The sequence below is a fragment of the Theropithecus gelada genome, chromosome 16, assembly GCF_003255815.1.
Source record: "Theropithecus gelada isolate Dixy chromosome 16, Tgel_1.0, whole genome shotgun sequence".
NCBI lineage: Eukaryota > Metazoa > Chordata > Mammalia > Primates > Cercopithecidae > Theropithecus > Theropithecus gelada.
In genome coordinates, this window is record NC_037684.1 from 34,376,084 (window position 1) to 34,398,696 (window position 22,613).

At 36.2% G+C, this 22,613-nt stretch overlaps 1 protein-coding gene across 5 annotated transcripts in view; it reads right to left on the minus strand.

Moving 5' to 3' along the window:
• The window catches only part of NSF (N-ethylmaleimide sensitive factor, vesicle fusing ATPase), a 162,274-nt gene that overhangs the window by 95,572 nt on the left and 44,089 nt on the right, over positions 1-22,613 (minus strand). For all 5 annotated transcript variants that reach the window (XM_025363255.1, XM_025363251.1, XM_025363252.1 and 2 more), the window contains 3 exons: positions 21,138-21,245; positions 20,588-20,663; positions 17,730-17,885 (listed from right to left, as the gene is read on the minus strand). In XM_025363255.1, the coding sequence (XP_025219040.1) occupies positions 17,730-17,885; positions 20,588-20,663; positions 21,138-21,245 (340 nt within the window). The remainder of the gene's footprint in view (positions 1-17,729; positions 17,886-20,587; positions 20,664-21,137; positions 21,246-22,613) is intronic.

Below are 22,613 nucleotides of genomic sequence, written 5' to 3' on the forward strand. Positions count from 1 at the left end.
ATGGCGTGAACCCGGGAGGTGGAGCTTGCAGTGAGCCGAGATCGCGTCACCGCACTCCAGCCTGGGCGACAGAGCGAGACTCCGTCTCAAAAAAAAAAAAAAAAAAAAAAAAAAAAAAAAAAAAAAAAAAAAAAAAGAAAGGTAACTGGGAAGGGATAACTACTTGTGGAACAAGAAAGAATGTAACAAAGTTTTAAACATTTCAAGAATTCATTTCAGTAAAAATTCTTATGGGGGATGGTGAAAGCATCTGAAGATATATGGTAAAGGTCATCTAAAAATGACCACTAAATGCTTGGATAAAAGAAATTAATAAATTTAACGAAATACTGTCTTTCGGAAATGGGATTATTAGACCTCCTCCTTTTACAGATCTGTGCTTGTGGACTGAGGGAGGAGGAAGGCAAAGGAAGTGTAGGAAGGAATAAAGGGTTCTATGCCATGTGTTTGTAGTTAGGCAAGATCACCTGCATGTTTGTGCATTTTATTTTACTTTACTGTGCACACAGTGTATACACATGGTCCCCAACTTAGACTGGTTTGACTTAACAATTTATTTTACTTTCTGATTGTATAAAAGCAATATGCATTTGGTAATGCTCTTCGATTTACAATCAGTTACAAGAAGATAAACCCATAGTCAACTGAAAATATTTTAAGTCAAAAATGCACTCTCAACTTAGGATATTTTCAACTTATGATGGGTTTGCTGAGACATAACCCATTGAGGGTTATCTGTACAATGGATAAGCAAGTTCTAATTTTACATCTTGTTGTCTAGATGATAAAGAGGTTGCTAATGTTTGACAAAAGAAGAGATGATAAACTAAAACATCTTACATACTTTTTTTGTATGCCCAAAAACTTCATAGGTAAGACTATCTTCTAAAAACAACTTTTGGAATGCTGATGTTGTCCACTGGGCTGATAATGATAAGAAGGAAGTGAGAAGGGGAAGTGTACTTGGCTATAATGTTCATATTTAGAAGATACTTTCAGATTATAGCCTTTGTTATATGCACACAATTTAATCAATGCTAGCATTACACAGTAGACATTTGAAACATGTAGTCTTCACAAAATAACATATTTTAAATAAGTTTATGTCAATTAACAGGAATGACTGTCTTTAGAATGGAACTGTTAAACTTTATCTCTTTGAGCTACATATTGTTTGCTCACTGGGTGGTAAAGGAGGTGGGAGAGACAGGAAGTGACAGGGAAGAGTTCTGTGCCAGTGTGTTTTGAGATAAATGCAGATTATCTACTTGTTGTTCTGCAAGTGCATGTACTTAGTATTGTTGTGTATGTAAAGGATAAACAAGGCCCCAATGCTGAGAGGTGCCCAAAGTACGCTGAAAGTTGAAGCAGTAAAATGATTCTTTGATAAATGTCCTTTTGTTAGAGTTTTCAGGAAGGCTCGTTGTCTGGGAGTGACTTGTTAACCCATCTCATAGAGCTATACACATTTCTGTACTTATTCATTGAGCTGGAGAAGGAAGAAGAAAGGCAAAAGGAAGGTTCTTTGCAAGTATGTTCGTATCTAAAAGATAGTTTCATAGTGTAGCCACAGTTCTAGAAGTGATTTTTTAGTAAAGTGCCTGTGTTTTATCAGTCCTTACTTTCTAGACGTTATGAGGTGACAATGCATAAAAGTAGAGCTAGTAAATTAACTAATTAGTAAATTAATTTCATTAGAAAAAAAGCATCTTGGAAATGGCAATGTTAAACCACCTATGAGCTGTATACATCAGTACATACTGGATTGCTAAGGAAGGGGCAGAAAGGTAAGGGAAGAGATACATATATATAGATATGTCCATATTTACGATCTGATTATAATCACTGAATATGTATGCTTTTTTCTTGGTATACTTTGTGAATATGACATGAATTGTTAAATAATTAAGTAGAAACATCACTTCTGCTAATACAGTGCAGATCTCATACTGAACTGTCTAAGAAGCATTATATTTACTTGACTGCTTTGTGTCTCATTTTATATTGGGCATTAAGTGAACACAGTATTTAACTATAAACCTGCCAATATGCATTTCCAGAGATCTGTTGCCATTTTGTCTTTTAAGATATTTTTGTCCCCACAAAAGATAAGAAAATGTATCATGAGTATTTACCAACGTCTGAGTCCCAAAGCCCTGAGTATTTTGATACTTAAGTACTCATGATATGCAAGAAAGCATGGCACATATATAGGTGTAACCATGTAAAAAGGTATACTCAGTTATGTATATATGTATACACACACAAGGACTGGAAAGATACATCAGAATATAAATTGTTTCTGCTATGGATGATTTTTTAGTTACTTGCCTATTGTGTTTTTCAATTTTCTATAACGAACATATTAACCTCTAAAGGTTGAAAAATATAAATGTTATATTAAAAAGAAACAAATAAATAAAAAATGAATATAAGATCCAAGAAGTTACAGATCAAGGCCAGAATTGCAGATATGGGAAGGGCTGTACTACATGTTTTAATATGTTCTCTTATGTAATCGATTTTAAAACTATGAACTAGGGTATTATTTTTGCCCTCTTTTTAGGGAAGAGGTACTGAGGCTTACAGTGGTAAAGTGACCTTCCCCTGGTAAGGGGAAGACACATCTGGTAAGTGGCAGACCTGGAACTTGAATATCAATTTGCCTGACAAAACTAAAACCCCAAGAGAGCTCAGCTATTGACAGTGCTGTGTCTCGGCTTTGTGCCTGACACTCACATTCAGTGTACTTGAGAGACAGCCTGGAAATCTGTATTTTTTTTAACATTAAAAATTCTGGGCCGGGCGCAGTGGCTCACGCCTGTAATACCAGCACTTTGGGAGGCCGAGGTGGGTGGATCACTTGAGGTCAGGAGTTCAAGACCAGCTTGGCTAACATGGTGAAACCCTGTCTCTACTAAAAATATAAAAATTAGCCAGGCATGGTGGCGTGTGCCTGTAATACCAACTACTCGGGAGGCTGAGGCACAAGAATTGCTTGACCCCAGGAGGCAGAGGTTGCAGACAGCCGAGATCGCACCACTGCACTCCAGCCTGGGTAACAGAGCAAAACTCTAAAAAAAAAAAAAAAAATTCTGATACACACCAAAGACTGAGAACCACTGTGTTACTGAATAGGAAAGACCCCACCCCGCCAAAACAAAAACAAAAACAAACAAACTGAAGAAATGTGGTGAGCTCTTCAAAGTGAGAACAAACAATGCTCAACAGGAGAAGGCTAGGCTCTGCTGTTACATACTGGAACAAGGTATCACTCTCAACTTCCACAGATATGTACTGAGTCTCTATTATATACCTAAGAACTATGCTAAGCCAAGTTCTTTCAGGAGATGAGTAAGATAACCTCTGTTACAAACAGCTCAATATTAAAAATCAAAGATACAACTATACAGAACCAACATTTAAAAAGGGCTATGAGAAGCCAAAAAGTAAAACAATTACTTCTTCTAGGAGGATGTAAGTGTGACAGATCTTCCAAAGGCAATCAAGCTGAAACTTGAAGCAGATACATGGCATCTTCCCTGCAGAACCTATGTACAGACCTTTATATTTCACTGAAACGACACTCATAAGGTGACTATTCTGAACAAGTTTCTATTTCTAGTCTATCTTCCCATTTTTATAATGAGGAAACTAAGACCCAAAAGTCACAGTCATTCAATGACAAATCCAAAACTAGACTCCACGTCTCTTGAAACCTTGTCTATTAGTTTCTCATGAAACCATTATATTTTTTATATTTCTATTTCTCTTCCAGAGTACCTGCTTAGTGATCGCTTTGATCTCCCTAACATTTGACTTTTCAAAAAGGAAGTCTAAATTTGGCAGTGCATGTCAAAAACGTTTACACTTGTGAATGCTTTTTGATTCAGCAATTCTACTTCCAGGAATTTATCTTAAAGAAATATGAATGTGTAGAAATATTTAGTTTCTAAGGTGCTTGTTATACATAGTATATAACAGTAAAAAACTGAATACAATTTACATGTCTAACTAGAGGGGATTGATGAAATAAACCACAGCATTATCATTCTACAAAATAATGTTATAGAAGAATATTTAAGAAAAACTGTTAACTCACTGAGTGGGGAGAAAACCAGTTATAAAACAACAAAATGCTCTTTTTTTTTTTTTTTTTTTGGCTCTACGTATATACAGCAAAAACTAGCTGGATGATATATTCCAGAATATTAATGGCACTTTTTCAGGGTTTTTTTTTTCACTGATTGTTTTATTCTTTTTATTCATCTACACTTTTGAAATTTTCTATAATAAACATGCATTACTACGACTATAAGAACTAATAAAAGTTTTTTTCATAAACATAGGTCTAAGAGTCCCTCTAAAAGCTGTGGAGATGACCAGGTGAAAAACGAAGATATTTTTCCTGGATCCCTGGGGCCCACTGGGGAGGCTGCAATAATTTAAAGGCAGTAAGGGGCTTTCTGAATCTAATTCACGCTCCAGAAAACAGTGAAGCTTATTTTGGAGACAGGGAAGTATAGTTTCATATCCAAGTTATGAAATCCAGAATTTAAAAGCCCAACAATAAATCAAAATTTTTTAAGTGGCTGAATCATGAAGCCTAAAGGGCACCAGACTAGGCAACCTGGATTCCAGCCCCAGGAGACAAGTAGTGACTTTAGCCTAAGTAAGTTGCCTTATTCTTCTGAGGTCCCAACGTCCTCATCTACAAAATAAGAATGACAAAGGTAAGATCAGCATTTCTCAAACTGGTGTTCCTTGGAAACATAAACAGGTCTGTCTTTATGTAAGTATGTTAAGTTTAAGTAAATTTGGTAAATGTTACACTAGATTATTCCTTAGGTCTCTGATACAAATATATAGTTACCTTAGTGCATTTAAATCTATATCTACAGATACACTGTCTACTTTTGATTTGCTCATAATAGAGAGGAATACTAGATAATATGAAATAGATGACAATCATCCTAAGAAAAATTCATACCTTGACAGGAGCAACTGAAAACAGAAAGCAAAGGGTTTAATAATAGCAAGAGGGGCAAAAATAGCATTCAAGTAAGATAATAAAAGTCACAAATTTAAACAATGTCTTTCAGTCTGTTTTGTCTCTCCTTCCAAATGATCTTTTTCTTCAAATTCTTTTATGCGTTGCTAAAATATTATAAGTTCAACTCATTCCTTTTTTTTTTAAAAAAAAGATTCATTTCTAGATAACATGAAAAAAAAAAGGGTTCAATCTTTTGACTGTGGCAATAAACTATTATCTGCCTATCCTTGGGCTGACACAGTCTCCCACCTGGAGCCATTACTACTTATAAGACAAATCCAAATTTTGAAAAGCTGAGTTCTATTTCATTTAGTATCACCTATGGTCATACTGCAATAGCCAGATAAAGATCAGACCACAGAGAATTTGTAACTCATTTAAGTGAGTCTTCCCTATCTCCCTTTCTCTAAGCTGATCACAGCCACAATTGGCTCCCTCAATAGTCACAGAGGAAGCCAAATAATCAGGTAACAGATACAAAAGTAAAAAGTAACAACAAAGAGAAGTTTTACAGAAAGAGAAGAATAGTAACACGGGAAAGTGTAAGGCAAAGGGGTAGTTGTGAACCAACATGGAAATGTCCCTGGAATGCACTAATAACCTTCAATGTGAATAATTCTCCTTGTATATTTGAAATTTGACTGGATATATCTAATGTGTGGATTAGCAGCATACTATTTTATAGGCTTATCCTACAGTAACTAGTCATTACGAAAAGGTGCTTAAGTCTTGCTAAGATTTCTCCCTCATGATGGGTTTCTAGATATATTTTAAAATCAAAGCACTTTAAAAAACTCATACCATCGAGGATAAATTCAAGCAAATACCTGAGCAAATAGCACAGACATTCAAGCTACAGACGTGTGCATCTTTATAAGTTTGCAGTCACTCAAGTAAAAATAGGATTTGTAAGAAAAGGATTCAAACTGGTACTTGCTCTGGTAATACAGTAAAAGATACTGTATTAAAGCCAGAGGTGTTCGTGAAGAAGTCAAAGCCACAAATAAATCTTTGAATATCTAATACAGTACCCATAATAATTTTCAATGTCTAATTTTGCACTACGAGTAAAATGGTACATGGAAGGGATTTACTGCTGTCTTCTGTAACTTCCTTTACAAACCTGAAATAACACTATGTTAATTCTTTAAAAAGCAAAAAAGTGAAGCCCAAGTTTCTTGCAGGTTCTTTTTTTAAAAAAGTATGAACATACTAAACATATTAAAGGTAGACTGCTCCAAGTAACAAATCATATGGAATTCTAAGGCTAGTCTTATTTGAATCATGGCAGAAGTACTCTCAAATAATAACTTTTAAGTGCTGGGTAGCTTTTTACTAGTATTATTATTAAGATTCTAATTCTTCCCTTCCTCTGACATCCCATTCTCTATTGTGTCTATCAAGATAGCTGTTGTTTTTCCAAGTTAGTGTATCACATATAAGGAACTGACAAGATTTATAGAGGTGATAGAAATTTATCAGCTCCTCTCCGATGGAATGTGATAAAAAGTAAATATAAATCAGCCAAAGTATGACTTCACAAATAAAGAAAAAATACTTCTAAGTGTCCCCTTGACTACCTTATCAACAAACACTGTTCAAAATGGGTAATTATAAAACAGCATAGGAGGAAAATCTCAGGTGTCAACTATTTTCAACAGCAACAAAATTTAAGATAAGAAGAAAACACATCTTCACATTAGATTAAAAGGATTGGGTTATAAATTTCTACCTTTTACAGAGCTCCAAAAGTGCCTCGTGGCAATATAATCATACCAAATAACTATCATCCATGGAGTGTTTGACAGTCAGCCAGGTACTGTGTTAGAAAACTTATATACACATTAATGTTACCTACCAATAAATAATTTTTCAGGCAAGGGTACCAACGCTCAGGTAGCTTAGTGCCCAGGGCCCTGCTGCATTGAGAAGCCTAGGGCCATACAAATGAGTAGAAAGGAGACGCAATGCCAACCTTGTTCTGGTGTATGCCTAGGAGCCTTCTTCCTGCTGAGGAAGAGATACTAACATACCATGACAGGACTTGTGTGGATGCAGATTTGCTAATACTATTTAACTTTTTAAAAAATAAAATGTTATCTGTGTGTTTTATCACAGAAAAAAAACCCAAGACACACTATTAGGTTGGAAAAAAAAAACTCAAGCACTGTGGCTGATGCCTATTATCCCAGCATTTTGGGAGGCTGAGGAGGGAGGATTGCTTGAGGCCAGGAGTTCGAGACCAGCCTGGATAACATAGTGAGACCCCTATTCTACACATGCGCACATACACACACACACACACACACAAATTAGCTGGGTGTAGTCCCCACTACTTGGCAGGCTGAGGTAGGAGGACTGCTTGAGCCCAGGAGTGTGAGGGTGCAATGGGGTATGATTGCACCACTGCACTCCAGCCTGGGCAACAGAGCAAGATCCTGTCTCAATAAATGAATGAATGAATTGATTATACATTATTATATAAATACTTAGGAAAGGGTTTGAAAAATTCATACCAATCTCTTCACAGTGACTACCTCTAAGAGAGGGAGTAAAACTGGAGTGGGTAGAATGAAGGGAGATTTCATTTTTTACTCTATCTGTGCTGTTTTATGAGGACGCATTATTTTTATAATGTGTTTCTACTTAAAAATAGAAAATACACACGTGCATCCAAGTGCACACAAACTCACACAGACACAATATTGACCTGATGCCCTTAAATGTGAATACTCCTGTTACAGTGCCCTTACATAACAATGGCAGTTCCCAATGAAGCAAATGGTAGCTCACAAGTACCCAAAAAAATACTCTTCCCCTTCTTATTTCTGGAGCCTAGTTCCATTTGGGACCAATCCAAGAGGTCTTTCCTAAACTCAGAATCTAAGAGGATCTACATGGATTTAGTAATGAATTATAAACATCATATCTGCTTTGACTTTTAAAAGACATGGTTCAGTCTTGCTCTTTAAATGCATCTGCTGCTTCTCCATGTGGCCTACTTTGCTACTCTGGTTCACAATGTGCCTTATGTTTTACATAGTACTGCTTTAGGATGTGCAAATACAGTGTTATTCCCAAATAGACTGTAAGCGTCATGAGGGCAGGGCTTGGGTCAAACTAAGTGTGCTATTTAATTAAACAAGATTAATCAAGTTCCTGGCATTTATTCATTTCCTGAAAACTTACAAGCCAGACACCATGCCGGGAGGAGAAAATACATCAGTGACCAAAATAAACAAGGCCTATTCTTTACTAAAAGTATATTATGTTTGTGAGGGCAGGGACATGGAGGGAGAATTTGGAATACAGACATGTAATAAGCAATTATAATATGCTTATTACATACAAATAAGCATACATACAAATATAATAATATGCATTATGTAATAATGCATAAAATAACATGGAGCTATTGGAACACACAGGAGGAAGACTAAAGCCTACTCATTCTAGAAACAGTGAGATCAAAGCTTTGGCCTGAAGAGTGAACAGGAATTGGATGAAAAGATGGTTGGGGAAAAAAAAAAATAACCCTAGGATCCCTAGGATATAGAGGTAAGGGAAAGTAGCATGGCAAATTAGAAGAACTGAAAATAGCACAGGCTGGCTGGAACCCAGAGTACGGGGGAAGGGCACAGGCTGAGAGGCGAGGCAGGAAAGTCTGGCAGGGGCCAGATCACACAGGGCTTGTAAACCATGTAAGGAGTTAAGGCGGGCTGCTAAAGAGTTTGAACCAGTGCAGTGACAGGATCAGACTTGCCTTTTTATAAAAATCACTCCAGTTACAGTGTGGAGAATGGATTAGAGAAGGGCAAGACTGAGGGCTTATGGAGCAATTCAGGCAAGAGATAATGGTGTCCTGAAGGAAGAGTGGCAGGGGGAGGTAGAGAGAACTGGAGGGATTTGAGATAGATTGAGGAGATTGCAGAACTGATGGTCTATTCTGTGGCTTACTGGAAGTGGGGGGTGAGGGAAAGAGAGGAGTTAAAGGTGTTCAGATTTTTGGCTAGAGTATTGTCAGAGATAGAAAACACAGATATAGATGCATGTTTAGAGAGGACTGAGGGGCAACTGAATGTGTTTAATTTCAAGCTAACTATGTGATCATGAAATACTCAACACGTTATGCTGGTACAAATCCAGAGTTCTCAACTGAGACAGAGGTGGCATATGCATATTTGAGAGTTAGCAGCATAAAGATACTAATTGAAGCTATGAAACAGATGTGATCAATTTGGGGGAGAATAATTAGAGAAAAATAATAGGTCAAAGACAGACTTCTGAGGAATCCCAACATTTTAAGGGACACAAAAGAGGCTGAAAAGGGACAGCCAGAGAGATAAAAGGAAAACCAGAAACGCTTGGAGTGAGAACAGCCACGTAAAGAGGGTATTTCAAGCAAGAGTGGTCAACAGTGTGTTTCCTAAACATGTGCAGACTGATTGAAGCTAGGCTTCAATAAATCGAAATGCCAGTAATTCTTCCTCTCTTCAGTTCAGCTTCCAGTTTTCTTTCACGATACTGAAAATATGTGCAATGATATTCTCTACTTTCCCAAAACTACGTTCTCCTGATTTCCTTATTTCCAACATTTTCTCACAAGACGTGAGTCTCACCTCCAATTCTGTCACCCGCAATAACTATCGCCAAATTCTGCCAGTTTCATGTCTGCAATTTTTTCATTTATTTTCTTCCTATTCCATTCCTGCTGCCTTCACCCCAATCCAGATTCTAAGTACCACGCACTGGACAGCAATAGTCCACTGGTCTCTAAGACTATTCGCCTCACCTCTTCTCTAAGGCATTTGTTCAAAAATTTCATTCATTTTGCAAATATTTACATAGGCCAGTGCTTCTCAAACTATTTGTGCTAAGGTCCAGTTGTATTTTTTTTTTCCTTTTAAATTTCCAATCCATTGCAGACCAACATTTTTGTAAAATATAATTTTTTAAAAATTGTGGTAACGTCAAATTGCTATAAACATTTCAATTGCTTACTCTTAATTTCCAATATTTATCTTATTGTGGACTGGTAACAGTGGTTCATGGTCCAACAATGACCTGCAACCTACATCCCAACAACCTACATCCCAACTCAAGCACTGTGGCTGATGCCTATTATCCCAGCATTTTGGGAGGCTGAGGAGGGAGGATTGCTTGAGGCCAGGAGTTCAAGACCAGCCTGGATAACATAGTGAGACCCCTATTCTACACATGCGCACATACACACACACACACACACCCAAATTAGCTGGGTGTAGTCCCCACTACTTGGCAGGCTGAGGTAGGAGGACTGCTTGAGCCATGTATTGATAATACATGGATAAGAAGACATTACAGTTGTGCCTTCAAAGGCCTTTGAGCAATGGTTCTCAACACAGGACAGTTTCATCACATTTTTTAAAATCATCATTGGGGCTCGGAGTGGTGAGGAAAGGAAGTACTGACATCAAGCAGAGGCCAGAGATGCCACTTAACATCCTATGATGCACAGGTCAGGCGCCCTACAACAAAGAATTATCCAGCCTAAAATGTCAATAGTGCCAAGGTTGAGAAACTCTGCCTCAGGAGTCTAATGCAAATGAATAATTACATTAAGAACACAGCTGGATCTAAGTATATACAAGGTACAGGGGAACACAGGAGAAGCACCTGAGTCTGGAAGGTTAAACAGGGACAGTACTTAAAAGAGTCCTCATCTCCTCACAGATTTCCACAACCCAACCCCAAATGAACTTTTTAATCTTATTTCCTGTTTCTTCCAAACAACAGCTCTGCTAGACTGGTCTAGGTCATGAAGTCTATACTGTGTTTAGTCTGTCACTCTTCCCAGGATATGGACAACCATCTTCTTCTCTCCTCCTATCCAAAACCGCTCAGCATTTAAGGCCTTACTCAAGCTCTGCCTCTTCCATGAAGTCTTCTTGATGTGATTCTCTTTCAATTCCTATAGGGCTTATCAACTGGCACTTAATCAAATATTGGCCTTTGATATCACTTGTTATGTTGCTTAATTTTTAAATGATTATTTAATTTTAACATTTACGTTCCATCTCCAGATTGACAGTTTAAGACAACTTCTCTGACACACCCATACCAGTTCCTTCCTTCCTGTATTTTGCTACAACACGTGGCAAAACACACATGAAATAAGTGGCATTGAGGTATTAAGCATTACAGCCCACCACCAAATCTTCATGTCTCTTGAGCTCATGACAATTTGAACACATCGGATTACTAGAAAAGTTAGTTATTTGCAATGCAAAGGACACCCAGTCCCCAGACCAAATAATTATCCAGCCCAAAATCTCAATGGTGCCATGGCTGGCCCTTGGCTAGAACAAAGGCTGCCTCAATGATTGCTTCAAAGGTCCCCCAAAAAGTGAAGCTAGAAAGCCCATTTAAATGGTTTTACACGATGGGCTTTCGTGGGAGAATAATATGTAATGGTTAAGGAAATGAAGTCTGGGACTCGACTGCCTGGGTTCAAATCTGACTCTACTACTTACTAGCTGTGTGTCTTGGACCCGTTACTTCACCTTTTTGAGACACAGATTCCTGCTCTATAATACGGAGACAATACAGTGTCTACTTCTGAAGGCTGTTGTGAGGATTAATAAACACAGTAATAAATAAAGCACATAGAACAGAGTCTGGCTAGTATTAGCCAACACCCTCATTATAATCACCAACCTACGTATGGGACTAAAGCAGGAGAAAACACCAACCATTTCACTTCCGGGGTCACGTGAATTGGATTCCTCAAGAGAATGGTTTTTGAAGGCTGAAAACAAATTCACGCCCAGTTCCTCAAATGTCAGAAGCTCTGCTCTCCCTCAGCTCACTCTGCTCCCACTCTTTCTTCTTTAATGCTGCCTTGGCTGCCTAAAGGCCTGGATACAAATGTTCTCATGTTTGAAGGGCAGACTACTTACACCATTACTATAATGCAGAATATTCTGGGGGAAAGCAGTTTGTTATATATGGAGAAACTGTTTTTCTCTTCTTGACCAAATAGGATAGGTGTTCTGCCTACCCTCTAAGGGGCTGCCAGCAAAGCCCTTGGAATCCGGGCCTTTTACCCTGCACTCTCCTCCTCCACAGAAAACTTCATGAAGGGGGAAGGATGTACCTGCTTCCTGCTGACTTTCCGTGCTGACAGTAGAGCCACCCCAAGAAACATACTGTGATATTATCTTTTGTTTGCTGGCTTTTAAAACCACACATTAGAAATATAATATCATAATAAAAGATTCAGACATAAAGGTAAAATCGAGTAAAACAACAAAACTTTCCCTGTATTCCCCATCATAGCTTCCCTTCCACGGAAGTAAACACTTTAAAAAAACTTTTAAATTAAATTTTTAAATTAAAAAAAAAATAAATGAGACAAGGTCTCACTATGCTGCCCAGACTGGTCTTGAACTCCTGAGCTCAAGTGATCCTCCCATCTCAGCCTCCCAACGCGCTAGGATTACAGGTGTGAGCCACCACATTCAGCCGTAAACATTTTTTTCAATGTAATGTGTGTCCTTAGAGATTTTTAGAATGCATTTGCTTTTATATTTTTTTTATTAACACAAACATGTCTCTACATTTGGAGCTATAACATTTTAAGATTGGCTCTAACCAGTTTCTTACCGGTGGGCACTCAGGTTAACACTCAGACCTCAACTTTGCAGTGACCCAACTGTTGATCTGTAAGTAACTCAACTGTAGTTGCCAGGAAATCTAATCCACTTGGCAACTCTGTAGACAGCACTGCCTCTCCAAAAGATTTGTTTCTGAAAGTCTGCCTATAAATGCAAATGCCAGGTGAATTTACATATAGTTTGACTTTCAGATATAAGCACAACTACTGTTCAAATATACATTTAACTAAAAAACTGAAAACCAATGGAAAAATTAATTCAAGGTTAAAAAAACTACAATTTATAGAAAGTTAGCTAAAGTATTTTTTAGGGTCTATGCTTTGTCTCTAAATCCTGCTCTAGAGATTTCGAAAATTACATGGTCTTAAGCCATTTTATTCTTCCAATTAAAAAAAAAATCTTTATAAATTTCCTGACCTGAAGTTTTTAGTAAATTATTACATTCCTCATATCCAGGTATCATCTATAAATACTTAGTGGAGAACAGGAAGGGAGAAATTTTGCATCTCTAACTAGTGAGCAACTGCTGTCTTTTCCTCTGCTAATAAATTACAGGCAGACTTGAACAGATGTCAGGTTGGCATTCAAAACCTAAAATATAGCTGAAAAGCAAGTTATGACTAATACAAGAAAAAAAGATGAATGTCAGAAAGCTTCATTTTTTTTTTTTTTCTTTTTTTCAAATTTCAGATAAGCTCTTTAGCCTTAGGGTTCCTTTTACAGAGCCCTGGAGTTCGGCTAGATGTCTTAACCCCCATTTAAAATGCAATCTCTCCTCATGAGTGGGGGTGTGAAAATGCATTTTAAGAGTGTCAGTGTTTATGTTAATCTTAGCAAGAACTCCCTCTCTCCCAAATATGGCATGCACAAAACCTTAGTGCCCTTTCTTCTACTATGTTTTATTTGCACTGTTTTTAGCATGTGAAAGATGTCTGTGTGATCGAAAGGTTCCTTATCTTCTCAGCAGTTCTATTTCATAGAGTAACTGCAATTTCACTTATGATATCAGAAAAGAGTTGCTTTTCTCTTGAATTTCAAAAGAAACCTTAAAAATACTATTGAAAATGGGCTTACAGAGGGAGACACTGGGGAAAGGAGACCAAAAAGAACACAGTGTCAGTTTCAAAGAATGGGGGCACAAGACCATAACAAGTGGCTTTCCTCCCCACTAGGTGGCCTGAACATCTACACCCCACAGATCCACTGAAAGACAGTGTGAGACTGAGGTCTTCCCTTTTTACATCCTTTTCCTTCTAGGTCTTTCCTTGGGTAGATGTGAACCTATTCCCAGGATTACATTAAGAGACGCTGACTAATTCTTTAACAATCATTCCACTGTTCACTGAAAACGATGTGTTTTTTTGCTTTGACATTTATAATTTAGAGAGAATCCCATGCCAGGGATGCTGAAAAATAAAGTTTCTTTGCAGAAACTCTATCTTTGCTAACAAAAAAGCTACAGTGAGAACTGAGGTAATCAATCATTTATTTATCCTGAACACTGTCCACAAAACTGCATACAGGGGAATAAGTGTGGTAAATGTCCGAACACGAGTATTTAGTATCTATTCAGTTAACACCTGAATATGCTGAAAGACAGCAATCAGCTGTTGAATTTATTCACCCATACTTCCAGATACCAGCTTTGATGTTCACATCTCTACCCTGGGACTCAAATGTGGCTTCTATTAGCCCATAAAGTTATGGATTTAAGGTAATTCTTAATTAAAAATCGGTTTTGTGGGGGGTTGGAGGGCATTCTAACTAAATACCTATTTGGTATTTACTAAGTGCAAAGTATAGGTTTAGTTTTCTTTGCTGGTTGCTCTCATATACTTCCAAGGAAGGGCTGCCCCACTTGGGTTTGGGTGAGCTCAACTACTTCAGACAAGGGGGAAACTCAACAGTTACTCTGATTAAAACAGTAACAAAAACAAAAGTCTAAATTGATATTCCCCTAAATAATCCCTTTTCCTTTATCCCTCAGTCTAGAGAGCTTTATGTGACTTCCTTTCTACTTTAAGGGTTTCCTTGATTTTAATTCTACAAAAATATAACAAAAGTACAAAAGCAGAAAGGTATACACTATCTATTTGAAAGACTTTCAAGAGAGAAACTAACAGATTGGAAACTCCATGACAGTTATTTTCATGTATATTACCTCATCAGTTCCCTAATTTTACTGCATAATTGTGTGCCTCTGGTTAAGTCCTTTAGTCCTCCTATATCTCATCAGCAACATTCTGCTCATAGCTAAACTATATTTTCAATTTTGAAAAGGCAACATGAAGTTTTATAAACAAAAAGAAAGAACTCTGTTATCTAGAAGCATAATTATCAGTCTGATGAACATAATGACAGAAGAGAACATTCTAAATTTATCACTTTGTAAATTTGAAAATTGATATATAGTCAAAAAATCCATTAGTGAAGATTCCTGTTTACAAAGTAGACATAACTTTAGACTCCATGGAAAGACAATAATTGGTCTTAAGCCAAAAGCAAAGTTTTCTGCTTGAAACAAAAAAGCCCCATAACCTACATAAATTATTCTTTCCTAATCTTTTTTAAAAATTAGAACGGATTTAACCAGTCATACTCAGTGTCCAGTTGAATCTCCGAACCATATAGATCTGTCTATTTAGTTAACAAAAAGGGGAAAAAATCAATTTGTTCCCATCTGATATGTTAAAAAAACACAGAATACGCATAAAAAGAATTTGTATAATTTTGTTTATATTCTGTCAAAATGTAACCATTTTTATTTATGTACCTTTACCAAAGTCTAATGAGAGCCTTATAACCACACTGTAATTGGAGTGCAAGAAAGGATTTTACTATATAATTCCCCCAAAATTCAAAGGAAAATAGAAGCCTCTATTGGAAGACAGGGAATGATACATGCATTACAAGAGAATTATTTCTCAGCCATTTAACCATTTAAAAAAAAAAAAAAAAAAAAGAGGGAGCTTTACTTTTTTTTTTTTTTAGATACCCAGAAACTTTATTCAGAATAAAGAAAATAAGTTTTTCAATTCAGCTCAAAAGCCAGGGCAGCTTTATACTAGTTTGTCTTTTCAATGAAATTGATAATACATGCTTCCTGATGGCAAAAAGCCATAAAGAGAAAAAAAATTACTTTTCTAAAAGGATAGAACTCATTTTTTGTCTGATTAGTGTAAAAATATTAGAAAAATAAATCCATAAAAAAGGTTCTGGACAGCGGCACTCACAAAATTCAAATCCATAGTGCTTAGTCAAAAAGCACATCAAAAACAACAAAAAGCACACTACTGTAATTCAATTCATTTCAATACAGATATCAGAAACAGATGAAATTCACTAATAAATTCCAAATCTGTTCTAATTTAAAACTCTCCAACAGCTGGCAAGGTCACAAACTGACCAACGTGAGTCCAATTCCTTTACGCATTATCTACCCAACGCATACTGACGTTGCGCGTAGCTTCAAGTGCAGGATCTAGATAATTCACAAATAGCAAACTAGTATCTGAATAACTGTATCTTCACTAGCTTCCAAACGGTGAGAAAACATTTATAATTAAAAGAGATGGCTCACTACCAATGCAGTTATTTTTCTACTTGTTGGCTACACAGTATAAATGTTCAAAGAAACAGAATCATTAGACTCTTTCTGCACTAGATCTCAGTTCTGAAAACTAGTAAAAACATTCTACAAGAATAACTTAGAACATTTGGAATCATCTCTTTATCCCTGCTTTTACCCAAAATACACTTAACAATATTTTCATGTCTTGATGAAAAAACACAAATTAACAAGATAGTGAACTACCACATTTTAAAATATTTTCCCAATTAAAATTCTGCTTTTAATGGACGTGGCCTTTGTATCTTTGAGATAAAAAGTAGGCTATTGCCATTTCAAGGTGTATAAAACTCAGGTGATGAGGGTCTCTGTCATTTTCTCTTAATCCAATTCCAAACTCGACCTTTACCCAATGAACAGGTGTGTGCCGTGCCTGTAATTTATCAGAGTGACTGACCAGGCAGAAAGGCTACCAACAATAGAAGGCTAATACAATCCAAGCACTTAGTGCCTAGAAAGCAGTTCTTATCCCCACCATAATAAATGCACTTTTATCTTCCAGTAGCAATTTAAAGATAAAGAATGATGGGGATGAGGGAAGTAATATATTCATATTCCACTTTTTTTTTTTGGGATGCTATTTTTACACTAATAGTCTGCCAGAAGCTGGTATGTTATACATTCCTTTCTCAGATATTCTGTTGCTCACATTCCAATCCAACAAATGATATGGATATGAAAACACTCATGACAGCATTTCCACTAGGCAAATAAAGTCACTTCACACAGATAAATTAAATCAATCTTCAAGAAGAAAGTGATAAATGAACAGTGCACTTCTTTGTATGCAATATAGAAACTCCAATGTATAACCTGCATTTGTCTTTTTGGATCAAACTTATTTAATTTAAAAACATGCCAGGCATCCATTTATTAGGTATGAAGATGTACTAACTGGATAATGCGACAGCACAATAAAAAGGAACGCCAGCTAATGTTAGAACAATGCACACAGTCTAATAGATCATTATTATTCAGCAGGGTAAATCTGACCCATAGTGATCTTTAGAGTCAGGTGAACTTTCTAAACATGCCCTATAGAAAAACATTCTTACAGAAATAAATAAACAAAATGGAGTCACTACTAGTATTACTACTGTCGGGAAATTTCTAAATATGCCCCATAGAAAAGCATTCTTCTATAAATAAATAACAAAATGGAGCCACCACAAGTCTTACTTCAATGATTTCCCCATAAAATTAAAATGTAATTTTAGAAGTTTTAGTATTACAAAAGTTTTTCAGAAAATTTATCTGTTCATTTTTAAAGAAAAAGACAAAAATACTTTAATGGGTCTGAAAAATAATTTCAAAACTATTGAAAAGAGATTCTTCATTGCATTAATTTTTTTAATAATACAAGACTTTATAACATTTTCCTTTTTAAACTTACCCATCTGCTCCACAATCTCTGGAGGAAATACTCGGGAAGCAAATGCTCGTCGGAAAATATCGGAAAATTCCTTGTCTAGACCTCCTATTCCCATCTTTTCAAAGTTCCAGTCAGGATTGATAATTGATTGGCGATTTTCCTTGGTTTTAGCTTTGCCTATGTCAAACGAATATTATATAATGTGAAACAAGGACTTTATCACTAAGTTTAAAAAGACAGAACTCCCTGAACATCCTAAATGAGTAAAGAAAAGCTACCATTACATATACAAAAATGAACAATATAATCTTAGCTGATTTTACAGACAGAAGGGTAAGTTTTGCTGGGCTATCTACTTTGTCTGATCTCCATATATGGTAACACGCTGTCAAAATGACTAGCTAAACTTATGCTGTAGTCTATTTCTATCAGTCCTCAAAACTTGGTTTTATTAACCTTCAATCTAACCAAATTAACTAACTTGGTTGATCAGAAGAAACACCATGTGCATATCTGATGAAGACAACACTAGCTGGCAGAAATGCAACTGAAATTCTGCAGTCGCTGAAGTCTCCTAACTCAAGTGTATTTTAAAATACATATATTTATCCAGATTATGCTCATGCAGGTAATTGCGCATATAGTCCCTCAGCCTAACGAGATGCACTAAACAAATTTGATGTCTTCTTTGCTTTCTCTTCACTTGCACACAAAAGTCTGAAATCATCCTAAAGACTTCAGTGATTACAAAACTCATGTTTAAAAATTCTCTCACAGGACAAAAATTATCTAACTTAAATGTCAGAGTGCCACCTAAAGTAACTTAAGAGAACCACATTTACTATTTCAAACAAAGAATAAATTAAGTACCTTAGTATGCTCTATTATAAACAAAAAGTAAAGTAATAATATAGTTTTTATAAAACCAGGGAAGAAAATGTCACATTAAAGTTTATCCTAAGAAATGCTAAATATTTGAGGTGATATGTTAATTAGCCTGATTTGATCATTCTACAATGATTACATGTATTAAAACATTAAATTGTACCCTATAAATATATACAATTATTATTTGTCAATTAAAAATAAAGTAACACTTTTAAAAAGTTTGTACTAGATGATAATTCTATGGTTAGAGATTTGAGGTCTTAATATTTCCTTTGGAAAGTGATCAAAAATATTTTTTCTTACACTCTACTGCCCTCTTGTGGGCAAAATTTACTGCATGCCCATTACACAATTTTTTCCCACGGATTATTTAGAAATACCTATTTTGTATCAAAGTTATGCAGCTTCCTTGGGATAGCTTAATAAAAGGTACACAAAAATAAAATACAAAGAAATCACTTCATAAATGTACTAGATAAATAATAGGAAAATACATCCTACATAAAATGACATACAGGCATTAAAAATCATGTTATAGATGTATATTTAAGATGTTTGAAACAAAATAAGCAAATTACAAAACTACAAAAAAGCAAATTACAAAACTATGAAAACAGAACCAAACTTTAGAGCGTGTAAATTGTTTTCGAGTGCCTAACCATATTTTATAAATAAAATATTTTATATTAACAAAAAACAGTAAGGGGGAATGGTAATGTGCAGACCAGGAAATAAAGGCCACACACTCGAAGACTCTTAAGTGACCCTAGACATGATGGTGTGTAACCAATGAAAACCCTCTCCTCTCTAGTGGGGTAGATATCAACATAGTTAAATCAACCAAAAATAAGAATTACTGCCCAGTTAATGGCACTTTATTCTGGTGAGTTACTATTCTCAGAGAACAAGCTGCATTGTTTTAATATGACAAAAGCTGGGCTACAGTACAAGAGTAGGACTGAACCATGAATCTGCTGGGAAGACTTGACCTGCACATTCATCACTGAATCACTAAAAGAAATGATGATGCTATCTCATTTAACACAAAACCAAGTGAGGGGTGTTCTACAAAATAACTGACCAGTTCTCAAAGTCATAAAAGACAAAGTCTGAGGAACTGTCAGTGACTGAAGAAAACTCCAAACACAGAACAACTAAATGCAATATGGGATCCTAAATTGGATCTTGGAACAGAAAAGGACACAATGGAAAAACTGGTGAAATCTCAATAAAATCTGTAATTTAGTTAGCGGAAATGAAACCATATTCATTTCTTACCACTGTATTTTTGATAATGTCAAATAAGACATTAACATCAGGGTATAAGCTGGTAAAGGGCATACAGAAATTCTCTAAGCAGCCGGGCGCGGTGGCTCAAGCCTGTAATCCCAGCACTTTGGGAGGCCGAGGCGGGTGGATCACGAGGTCAGGAGATCGAGACTATCCTGGCTAACATGGTGAAACCCCGTCACTACTAAAAATACAAAAAATTAGCCGGGCACGGTGGCGGGCGCCTGTAGTCCCAGCTACTTGGGAGGCTGAGGCGGGAGAATGGCATGAACCTGGCAGGCGGAGCTCACGCCACTGCACTCCAGCCTGGGAGACACAGTGAGACTCCGTCTCAAAAAAAAAAAAAAAAAAAAAAAGAAATTCTCTAAGCTATTTCTGCAAATTTTCTGTAAGCCTAAAATTATCTCAAAATTAAAAGTTAAAAAATTAATTTGTTTCTTATTTTAGTGCTATTTCTAGGAAATTAAAAATTACCCATGTGGCTCACATTCTGTTTCTATTGGACAAAGCTGATCCAGATGAATGTTTTAAACTTTTTCATCAGCAAACCTGACCTACAGGAAATATCCCATGCTTCTGTGATAAACTCTCTCAAGACAGATGCTCCTCCTTCCTTTCCCCATTTGGAAATCACTGTAGTTGAGTTACATATAGAAACAGGCCCACTTCATTTCAAATATTCTAAAAACTGTAAATCTTACCAATAAGATTAAGCGATGAATTTTCTGCTTTTTCAAATGCAACTTGACTGTTTCCAACAACCAATCCTACTTCAATCTGTATAGAAACACAATAATTAGGAGTCTAATAGTAAACTTTCGGACTTCTCAAAGCAAGGCCAAAAGTGAGGGGGAAATGAGGTCTCTCTGGGCAAAGCAAACCTTCCAGACTGTCATCTGAGCTACTTTTACTTTACTCATAACTTTCTTCTACAATTCTTATATGCCTCATTTCCATGCCTGTATCTTTCCAATAACGCGTTTCTTACTATTTACAATAAATATCTGCATTCATGCAAATTATATGTACATATATGTCTACATTTTACATTACTATTAGGTCTGCAAATAAGTACATTTTAAGTTATATTTTAATAACAATGCTGGCTATGAAAGCAATTTTCCCCCTACTATCTCAAAAGGGTACACAATATGAAAAAAATCACTAAGCAACAGATAGGAAAATTATAATCAATCTGCACAAATTACATTATAGGACGATCTAGTAAAGATGATCAGAAATAAAACCTACCTTCTGCCTTTTCCCTGTTGCAGGCTCTCCCTTCAGGATGCTAGGATCCATGGCTTCAATATCCTTCACCAGTAAGCCAAAAAGCTTTTCATTGAAGCTAAAGACAAGCTATATAGAAAAGAGTTAAGGGGAGAAAAATCACTTCATAATATAATGGTTTCTTAGATCATCACCAGTGTTTTTCAAATGCAGAAATACTCCTCTCCAACCTGCTACTCAAGCACACTCATAGCCAATGAAGAAAACGGAATTAGCACTTACGATCAGTGTTTACAAAATGACTACAAAACTCAAGTTTAAAATTTATTTCATGTGGATAAAAAATATCTAATTTAAATGTCAGAGTGCCACCTAAAGTAATTCAAGAGTACCACATTTACTATTTCTAACAAAGAATAAAGTATCTTAGTATTTAATTCAAATGCTACAGGCAGTTATATAATATTCACAAACACTCTTGGAAGCAGAAACTATGACTCCGTTTTACTAGTGAGGAAGCTGAGATACAGAAAGAGGCTACGCAACAAGGCTCAGAGTCACAGTAAATGAGAACACCAGGAGTCAAACCTGGGTCTGTGACTCTACAATTCATGCTTTCCTATCACCAGTACAAAATGCTTGCCCTACAAGTGCAGAGACAGCTTCTGAGTGCTCAATTACTCATTCACCAAATATTTGCTGAGTCCCTTCTAAAAGTCTGGTCTTCTTCTATGTGCTGGGGTATAACGGTAAATATTACAGGTTGGGCTGTCCGTCAATCCTGCTATACTACCAGATACCACAAATGAGAAGAAACAGTAAGGACAGTGATCTGGAGTAAGATATTTACTTCTTCTCTGAATTATGAAAGATTCTCGTTCACGGATTTACCGACTTCTACATGCTACTGAGTTTTAAATTATTATAAATACCAAAGCATTTCCTATTAAACATTCTCCTAAACATTTTCCATTAGGATACTAAAGCTAAAAACAAAGGTAAAAACCATCAAGTTTAGCTAGGCAATCTGAGCACAATTTTAGTCATCCAATACACAACAGTACTGCAATGGCTCTCTGGTGAAGTGTCCTGGTCTACTATCATCAGAGACTTAACTGTACATGGTATTCCTGTCTTATTTTCTGTTTTCCTCAACTAGAAAGTAAGTTCTATGACAGTAGGGATTACATCTATTTTGTTCACTGCCGATCTGCAGTGTCTAAAACAGTGGCTAGTACTAGGTACTATCAAATATGTGTTTATTAATTCTTATCTCAACTATGTTCCTTAGCTGTGTAGCCATGGGCATACCATTTACCTTCTTTAGATCTTAAATTCCTCATTTGGCCAGGTGTGGTGGCTCACACCTGTAATCCCAGCACTTTGGGAGGCCAAGGTGGGAGGATCACCTGAGGTCAGGAGTTTGAAACCAGCCTGGCCAACATGGCAAAACTCTATCTCTACTAAAAATACAAAAAAAAAAAAAAAAAAAAAAAA